The 10221-nt window shown below is 39.7% G+C and overlaps 1 protein-coding gene and 1 long non-coding RNA gene across 2 annotated transcripts; one reads left to right on the top strand and one right to left on the bottom strand.

The window, feature by feature from the left end:
* Window positions 1-230: 230 nt before the first annotated feature.
* Window positions 231-7193, bottom strand: LOC125005705 (V-type proton ATPase subunit d 1). The gene is made up of 8 exons (XM_047581238.1): window positions 7001-7193; window positions 5088-5259; window positions 4097-4275; window positions 3892-3971; window positions 3307-3384; window positions 3048-3224; window positions 2825-2902; window positions 231-1327 (listed from the first exon to the last, which is right to left on the bottom strand). The coding sequence occupies exons 1-8, from the start codon at window positions 7125-7127 to the stop codon at window positions 1166-1168; spliced, it is 1053 nt and encodes a 350-aa protein (XP_047437194.1). The 5' UTR covers window positions 7128-7193; the 3' UTR covers window positions 231-1165.
* Window positions 7194-8759: 1566 nt separating this feature from the next.
* On the top strand, window positions 8760-9939 carry LOC125004950. Its single transcript, XR_007112398.1, has 3 exons — window positions 8760-8861; window positions 8965-9062; window positions 9384-9939. It is a non-coding gene; the product is annotated as an uncharacterized LOC125004950 (long non-coding RNA).
* The last annotated feature ends 282 nt before the right edge of the window (window positions 9940-10221 follow it).

A 10221-nucleotide genomic window follows, 5' to 3' on the forward strand; every position in this document is an offset into this window, starting at 1 on the left:
AGACCAGACCAGACACCCCCCACCCCAGAGTAATGCCACTCCTTGACACGGGCATGCAGGCAGGAACAGCACAAGGTGTTGACCTGGCCTCCAAATTCACTAGATCCCAAACTGATAAATATCTGTGGGATGATCCACAGAGGCCCCTCCCCTCAACAACATTGTGTTACACCACAGACACCACTTTTTAAATGAAACAACTTCGGTGAGAATGAATAATTCAAAGTCAATAACTGTCTCCAGACCTGCGCTGGTGCAGTTTATTTCTTGTCACATTCATAATACACGTCACAAATAACACATGAAAACAGTAATAAATCAACTTTTTTTACAGCATGAGAAAAAAAAAATCATATATTCATCTTTAAATATCTCTATTTTCTTTGTATGTTTATTTTATTTAAACATTTCATCCACCACGTACCAACACAGATTCTTCCTCCTTCTGGTTTCTTCACTTTACAGAAACGTCACACAGGAGCAGGAGCGGGGGGGGGCGGTGGCGACTGGAAGCTCCTGATCAACTGTGTTAAATATTAAACGACAATCTAGTGACACGACAAATCAGGAGGGGCTCGCACATTTCACTCATTAGTTCTAGATGGAGGAGGGGGGGGGGCACAGTAATTACCAGACATGCCGACAAAATGTAGCACTAAAACAAAAATAAATATGATGCAGAGCAGAGGAATGTTTTCATATCACCAGAGTCAGAGGTTGATTAAGATCCAGATTTGTCACATTAATCTTTTTTTTTTTTTTTTTTTAATTATTATTATCTTTTGACTGATTTTTTAGCTGCAGCTGGAAGTGTTTGGTGTTTTCTGGAGGTAAATAACCTCAAGACTGTTCTGTCCCGGTGGCCTGGTAAATTGCAAATGTATTTTTTGTTTCATTCACAAACAAGTGTTTGAAAGTCAAATAACTTCCAACTGGGACCTCAGGTGAACCCGGCTCATGTGATTCTTCTAGTTCTTACTCTGTGTTTAGTTTGACTGTGTTGTTCTAGTTTGGAGGGAATAATGAGCCGGACTGGAACCAATTCACACCTATGAGAGAAGAGTGGGGGGACTTCAGCATCACGCTGTCAGAATCTCTGAGAGCGAGTTGCAGCCGGACACGAAGGAGGGAATGAAATGACGGTGGAGGAGAGAATGGGGGGGGCTCAGAAGATGGGAATGTAGTTGTCGATTTTAGCACGGTGCCGCTGGGCGATGCACTCGGCGATCCACACGATGTTCCTGCACTCCTGCTCCTTCAGCTTGACGTAGGCGTAGAAGACACTGAAGTGGAACTGGTTGAGGAAGGCCAGCTTGTTCAGCTTCACCTGCACGTGTGGAGAAGGAGAAGGAGAATATGTTAATTATGTGGAATAGGAAAAACGTAGCTGGAGCTTAGTTTCTATCTCCTGGTCTGACAAGAACCGTAGTTTCATCTGTTTCAATACTCAGTGTACTGCCTCCTACAATGGGACTCAGAACTGACTCTGAACTTGTAATGTTAGGCCGTGCTGCAAACGTGCAGGGATTAGCCTGGCGCCGCTATGGCTAGCTGCTGCTGCGGCTGCTGTCAGAATCTGTGCAGAATTTGCATCTTCCCTCACATTCGCTTTCAACCAGAGTCAACCACTACACAGAACATCTTCCATCCACTTTTCGTAGGATTTACATTCCCCCATCTGTGAATGGTCACCTCTCACCTCTACAATTGTGAAATGGCGTCACGCCGCCCGACGTCAACATTCACAGCTGACGTCCCGTAAAAAAAAGAGCTACAGACTCTCATTTACGACACCATTCTAAATTAATGAAACAAATACCAAATACACTGATGTTTTAGGGCTGGCCTTCGGCACCAAGAGCACCAGCCTAAAATGTAATACCTACAGCAAATCTACAGTAAATTTAAGACTTTTTAAGGACCCGTGGGAACCCTGAGCCATGTGTTCTCCAGCTAAATGACCAACATGCAAGTATCCATCCATGTGATTTAAAAGAAAACATGCTCCATCAGACCAAACCACCTTCTTCCGTGTCTACGTGGTCCAGTTCTGATGCTCATGTGTCGATAGTAGGAGCTTTCATCAGAGGTCAGAGGTCAGCATGGAGCCCCTGACCCTAAACAAGCTGTGATTCACTGAGGATTCTGACTCCTTTATATCAGAACCAGTGTTTTAATTAATAATTTATTTTTTTTGAAAGAAAAGTCTCCTGTCAACTCTGTTCAAAATCTTTTTTGGATAATGTATCAGAGAGGACTGCGGCTCAGTGGCGAGAAAGCTGGAACTTCTGCAAACTGGTTTGCTAATTTATTGAATGTAAACGGCCATAGATGTATGCTAACTGAATTAGCATATAGTTGGTTGATGAGGGAAAAGGTGGGAGGTAAAACACACACCTGCCGACTACTAAGCCAGTTTCTAATGTTAATAACAATAGTAATGAATAATTTCCCCATCTATGATCTTAGACTTAGACAGACTTTAATGATTAATTAAATTAATTGGTTAAAGAATCTTAATTGTTACAAAAAGATGAACTGTTATACAGCTGGATAGAGTACGGAATAAAAGAAATAAATAACACGCAATTTGTTTATTAACTGTAAACATGAATAGTTATTATTGTTACTGGTGCAATGCAAAGAGTTTGTATAATTTGAAAGGACACATTTTTGTGCATTTTGCGGTTAATTCAACAGATAATACTGTGGTCAGTTCTTTATTTAATGAGTCATTTTCAGTCTTGGATTATTTATTGTAACGTCACAATCATCACTAAGGTTGTGTAAGTCTTTAAGAAGTTAGCCTGTTGATGTTGGTTACCTCGTGCTCAAAGAAGCGGTCCTCCAGTGTTTTATCTCCCGGGTTACTGCCGGCGCCCTCAAACAGCAGCTTGTACTCCTGAAGACACGAGAAGCAAGTTCAGATTTAGAGAAAAATGTCCACACACAGCGACTAGGACACTAAAAACCAGAGGGGCTCCACAATTTTAGAAAGCTTCGTGTCATGTTTGGATGCTCAGGAGATCACAGGCTTCTGGACTCACGGGGTAGAAATCAGCGACGGCCTTGACCTGCTCGTAGTCATCTGCACGGGCCAGCTGTGCAAGGCCTTCTGGGTAAAGCTTGCCGCAGTGAGGGAAGAGCTTGGCGCGGTCCTCCTTGGACAGCTCCGTGCCGAAGGAGTTGATGGTGATGATGAAGGCTCTCCTGTCGGCCTCGAACTGCAGAGGAGAAAGAAGTGAGTCCGTGAGGCGACGTGGACGACGAGGAGTCAACGAGACTCACACTCATATAAAGACTCACCTCCAGAATGGGACACATGGTGTCAGCCGTCGTTCCTCCCAGGTTGGAGCAGAACTTGTAGAAAGCCTCCAGGTAAGCCTGAGAAGACACAACGCTACATTTAGTTTTGGCATTTTAAAGCACAAATGATCTCGTAAAAGCAGCATTCAAACACTGCTGAGTTGTGGTTAGAAAAGTCCTAATCTGATCATATTAAAGCTTTTGTAAAATGACTGGATCAGATACAGAGACAAAACCAAACATGTCTGCTGTGATACAACCCGAGAGGTTCCCATTAACCATTGAGCTCAATGTTTCTTGTAATATAAGACAATATACTTTTGGTTTCTTTACTGTTATACAGTCTGCACAACAAAGAGGGCTCTACTTTTATGTAGAAAATAAAATGCCTTGAAAAGTAGTTCTCCTGCTCCTGCAGGTACTTTTAATTGTCTGACACATGATTTGATCCAATCTAGGCTTAAATGATCACAGCAGGGTAAAAAATTGTGAGTATATTTTATAAATTATGTATCTTTTTAATTTAAATTTATAATTTTCATAATGTCTGTGCTTTCCTTTAAATCCTAATTTCGTGTGATTTACCTTGTAAAGTGTGTTACGGATGATCTCAATGTTCATCTCGTCCAAGTCCTGCTCAGATATACAGTCCTGGAAGAATGCAGCTGCAGAGAAAAGAAAAAAAAAAAAGAATTCACGTCACACCAACGCTAGTGCTCAGTGTTTGGCGCCCTCTGCTGTTCAGTAGGAGACATGAGTGATCAGGTGTGGTTTAAACGGCCGCTCGTACCCAGCGGGGTGTCCACCAGGATGGCGTTGTAGAGCTCGGCGGGCGTCTGGGCGATGTTGACGGCCTCCATCTGCTCGAAGCTGCCCAGCGGGTGACACTTGGGCACCAGCTCAGAGATGGCCCTCTGGTGCAGGGTGCCGGTGATGAGCAGGATGACGTTATCGATCATGTAGCTGTACCTGAAGCCACCGTGAAAGAGGAGAAGGCAGGGGAACTCATTAAGTGCACATAATCTACAGAAAACCTCATTGCTACTTTATTCTAATATTAATTTCGTTAGGGTTTTGTCTTACAAATATTTATTATTATTCATTAATTTCACAGGTTGAGGGTGTTTTCATCATATTATGATGATTATTTCATAATTCATAATTAAAATATAGAAAAATTCCCATCAAAATTTCCTCTAAAAACAAGGGGACATCATTAGCTAACAGCTATAATTATTATTATAATTAAACAACTTTGTAATAAAAGCAACATCTAAGAGGACTGATAATTAGAAGACTTGCTTAATAATCTATTTTTGCACAAATTAACTTCAGTGCACTGTCATGGTGCATTCAAAGACCCTGCCAGACTAATGGACAGCTGCACTATTGAGTTAAGAAGATACATTTTAACTGTGTTATTTTTGTTTTCAAACACTGTACAATAGTTTTAGATATAGCGTTTGTTAAATACAATAAAAAGTCACTGGGTTCATGTGTTTTCACGCAGGTGTCGGTCTGATCGGCTGCATGTCATCAACCAAAACTACAAGTATCTTTTAACAGGAATCGAATGTAGCTGCAAAATATTTAGTTTTATTTGAGCGATGCACCAATTAATTGGGTTGTAGAAAATAGTTCAGCATGTTATAATGGTGCAGTCGTAAAACCCAAATACACCAGAAAGTACTGCATATCTGTCTTCATTCTGAAAAATGTATTTACATCTTAAATCTTTTAAAATTTGTCGTTGGGGAAAAACAGAAAGCTTTCTCTCTTACGTGATGAAGTCCATGAAGCTGGCCAGCGGCTCATACGACTGGTTCCTCATGTGGCGAAACTCCACCACCATCTTCTCCTTCAGCTTGTCGTCGATGACCGACACGGTGAGAGGAGACGCCTCGTTTGCCAGGAAGCTGCCATAGTCTGTGCTCTGCAGGTGGAGCTTCAGGTCTGTACGAGAAACACGTGGATGGTTAGGAATATTCTGACTGCTGTTTGCATGAGAACACTCCTTCCTTTCCCCATCTGAACAATAATTCTCCTCTGAATGACAAATGAACATGGTTGTACTGATCATTTCAAACTAATTTTACTGATTCAGTTAAAGATGGTTATATCCTCCTGAGACCTGAGCTTCTGTTTCATATGCACTTTTACTCTTTATTTGGAATTAGTACGATCCTAAGAGCTATAGCACTGAACAGGAAGTCATTTTTGCAAAAAAAATTATTTAACTTAATGTTATAACAAAACATAAAACTGTGAAGTTATAGCTTGTTACTATTGATAGAATTTACCTGTAATATTAAACTAAAAAGGCAAATAAGCATAAAAAAACAAGTTTTAACTTGTTCAAGAATTTGATGTTTGATGGTTTTGTCCACTTTTGTTATGTGATCGGCTGCAGAATAAATCTGCTGAAATTCATGTTTTTACACCAACTAGTATCTAGTTAAGAGGATAAAAGTTTAAATGAAGCAGAACAAGCTGCCACAAACCTAAAACTTAACGTCCCCATATGAGGATGAAGGGTCTCAGGAGGATATTACATTATGTTAAATTATATTATTTGGGTACATTACCCACTGCCATCTTTTGCACACAATAAACACTCTGATCTAAATGTAATTTTCCTTTTAATCTCAATGATTTTTATTTCACTAAAACAATAAAGAAATTGAATCTCTAAAGACTGTTTACTTGTGATACAGAGAAAGTGAAAATAATATAGGAAGTGACCACTGACAGGAGAAGTAAAGGAGAAATGACATTGACCATGTTGTGATAATTAAATGTTCTGCTGGGAAACTTTTGGACCTGGTATTTATTCATATAGATATTATTTAGACATGTAGCCCCCACCTAGACCAGACCAGACTGTCCGACTTGGAGATACAAGGGAGCACAATATTTGGAAGGGGGTCATAATGTTATGCCTGATCAGTGTATATTTTTACTGTGTGACAATATTATGAATACATTACAACCAAAGAACAAAATCACTATGAACTGGGGATCACAATATGTTTGTTTTTGTTTGTTTATGCTGTACAGAAATAAATCAACGCTTCCTGTTTAAGGTGAAAACTATATTCCACCAAAGAGTATTTCTGAATAAATTAACGTCAAATATAACAAGCTCTTTCTTCAAATCTAAGTTCTGATTTACTTAACAAGAAAACAAGAAGCGGTTGCTAATAAAACATGTCAGTTTGCTAAAGCTTAAATGTTTTACTCGAATTTCACTTCCTCTAAAAACCCCATCATTGATCAATAAACAACCAAACAGGTCATCAGACCTCTACAGGAAGACAATCTCACAACATTTCATAGACTAGGACTTGCACCAAGCTGCACTTTATATACATTATTTACATTTTCTCTGTACATATATTTTTTTTTCTGCAAGGGTGTTCTTATTTTTCACAAGCATAAACACAGTTTAGCTTAGGCTAGCTAGCTAAAAGACAGAGGACAGTCAACCCATTAGCGCACAAAAATTTAAAATATAAATTTTTCGATTAAAGTTCTCACAAACAGTCGATGTAAAGCTAAATAACACCAGAAAGTGGTAGAATTAAAGGCTTCTTTGCCGTAAAGATGTACTAAGCTAACTAGCTTTTCGTTAGCTAGCGGAGTTAGCCCTGGCGGCTAGCCATTAGCCGTTACTTGGCATCGGTTTTCCACTCACCTTCCAGGGTCTCACACTGGACGAGGTTCAAATAATCCGTCTGGGACAGGATTCCAGCTTTGAAGCCCCTCACCAGCCCCTCCAGGTAGCCGTTATCGACGTTAAAATACAGCTCGGAGAAAGGCATCCTGTCAGGCTGTCAGATCCGTCGCTGCTCCGGGTCCGGCTGGTTAGCATTAGCATCAGCTGACCGAACCATGTGACCGTCATCTGATCAGTCATCTGCTCCTCCCCGTGTGTTTGTGCGTGTGTGTGTTTGTGTGTGTTCCTGTACAGCCTCGTCTTTCTGAGGATCAGTTTGAGCTTTACACCGTCAGATTGAGGACATTTGTCCAAAGTGAGAACATTTAGTGAGTCCTCACTTATTTACAAGGCTGTTTGCGGGTTAAGACTCAGTTTTAAGGTAAAAGTTATGAATACGTTATGATTACGGTCAGGGTTAGGGTTAGGGTTAGACACTAAGTTGAGATAGTTAGGGTTAGTGTGAGGTGCTAGGGAATGCATTATATCATGCATTTTCATATATGATTTTATGTTTAATATACTTTACAAATTAAGTTGTTTATTTGTTCATATACTGAACAAATTAGACTGAGCACCATGGTGAAGAAAGCCAGTCAGTGTCTCTACTTCAAGGTTCTCAGGAACTTTTACACCTGCACCATCGAGAGCATCTTGCATCGCCACCTGGATGTGAAACAGCACCAGGCAGGACTTCCTGGCCCTTAAGAGGTTGATCCATTTAAATGTCAAGTCTACAGTTTCGATTTTATTTTCAACTATAATTCTATTTTTTTGTTTGGTATGTATAAATACTGTCTTTACTTCACTCTATACTATGTATAACTGCATGTAACAAATAAAACCTTATCTTATCAAGTTTTTGCAACTCATGCTCACTGAGACAAAACTGACTCAAACAGCACAATCAATCAGAATCAAAACAATCAAAAAACTAAAATAAGTTCTTTAGTAAGAACATGGTTGACGGCATCTTATTTTTCTTAAGAAATTTCAGGTTGTTTATAAAATGTTTTGCAAAAGGATAGTATCATTAAATGTAAACATTTATATTATGTACGTGTACTCATTTCCCCCCAAACAAAGGGAAAAATTGTTATTTATAGTTTCCTTCAAGATTAAACGGAATCTGTGGCCCCCTGAACTAAAATGAGTTTGACACCTCTGCTATAAATACAGTATTTATCTACGCCATAATTAACCATGCTCATTGCCCTGCAGCTTAAAAAACACACAAATAAAAAGAGACAAAACACGTCTTCATCAATTGCAATACGTGTGCTGCAGATACTCACTACACAAATGAACACAGATATGCACTGAAGGAAACACATCAGAAATGTTTCCAGGGGAAAACAAAAAGAGATGAAACGGGCTGGAATGAGTTTTATATTATTATTTATGACAATTGTGTACTTTGTCAGATTATTTCCATTGGCATAATAATGATTTATAAACTCTTGCAATAATAATTATCTGGCACCGTGATGATTTCAATCAGCCACCATGTGAAATGGTACTGGAATAATTTAAGACTGTTGGTTCATTTATGAATATGATATTGTGCAAGTAAAGTCGACCCGATACAGATGAAATAAAGTTTAATGATATCTCACTTCTCACCAGGTTGAATAAACCTGATATGTGACCCTTTTACTTCATCTCCTTCTTTCACTTTTGGCTTCTTGTCAGATCTACATTTGTGTTACGTGACTAGTTAGACAGGTTTAGCAAAGAAGAAAAAGTGACACAACTCACACAAACAAACCATCTGGAACCAACAGAGAAAGATGATTTTCTGTGGTGTTTTAAATCTTTGACCTGGATGTGAGTTTGAAAGGTAAGAATTCTGAACTATACATGTAGATTATATGGTGACCTGTTTGACTGTGTGTGACATGCTGCTGATGGAGGTGATAACGATCCAGTTTATCTCTGTAAAGGTGTGCATGATGGATGTTTCTGAGGAGAGAGAGGACGGTGGTTCGACCTTAAAGGCTGCTCTGTCTGAGCAACACGATGGAGAGACAAGAAAAAATAGGTAAAACAAAGAGATTGTTGGGTGCAAATAGTTGTTGTCTAGCTCAAAGTTTATCTCTGCAAAACCTTTACCTATATATGTTGTGTTGAAGCCAAATGAACCTGGAGAGATTGGACTCACCTGTACCTGGTCTTTCACGGAGGAGTGATCAGTCTATGCATTTACCCTTAACATTAACGTTAACGTTGTTACTGGGAGGTCCAGTGGAGAGGAAGGGTTTGGATAGGAGTGACATACAAAGGCATCAGGAGGAAGGGAAAAAGAGACGACTGCTGTATTGGATGGAATGATCAGTCCTGGTGTGTCTCCTGCTCCCCTCAGGGTTTCATTGCCTGGCACAATAACACACCGTCAATCATCAACACACCCCTACACACTGACTCCAACCGGGTAGCAGTGTATCTGCACTGGAAGGCTGGAACTCTGTCCTTCTACTCTCTCCCCTCCAGAAGCTCCTCCAATAGACGAATCCACCTCCACACCTTCCAGTCCACATTCACCCAACTCCTCTACCCTGCTGCTGGGTTTGGAAAAGGACATGAGGATGGTACAGAGTCTTCAGTTACTCTGACTCTGATTGAATGAAGGTTACCTCCTTGACTCTCAGGACAGATTGAGATCAACATATCTGAGCTGTAATAGAGCTGAAGCTTGTAAAGACAAAACTCTGGCTGTTTGTGGATTAGCAAAGAAATATTTCCAAGACAGAATTAATGCTACAGGTGCAAAGTTATGAAGCTCAACATACAATAGTTTTTTGCTACACTGGGCTAGAGATTTAGCAGGGATGCCCTCCCTACTATATATGTTCTCGGACTTGTGATATTTATAAATATATAGTATTATCTTTTTGCAGTCAATATTAAGATATTCAAATAATATATATAAATATATTTACTTATTATTTCAAACATGTGCAACAGCAAAGCGGCTGTGCAACTGCCATAAACATAAACATACCTGACTTAAACTGTGTGTGTATATGTATCTCATTTCTACTACCACTTATCCTCACTGGGGTTGTGGGGGTTGCTTGAGCCTAAACCAGCTGTCATCATGTGAGAGGTGGGGTAGAGTGAGCTGTTGATCCCTTTACTAGAGTAAGTTGTATTCATGTTAATGTGTATTTAAATTAATTTAAATTTATGGGGGAAAACTG

This window comes from Mugil cephalus, chromosome 3, assembly GCF_022458985.1.
Source record: "Mugil cephalus isolate CIBA_MC_2020 chromosome 3, CIBA_Mcephalus_1.1, whole genome shotgun sequence".
Lineage (NCBI taxonomy): Eukaryota > Metazoa > Chordata > Actinopteri > Mugiliformes > Mugilidae > Mugil > Mugil cephalus.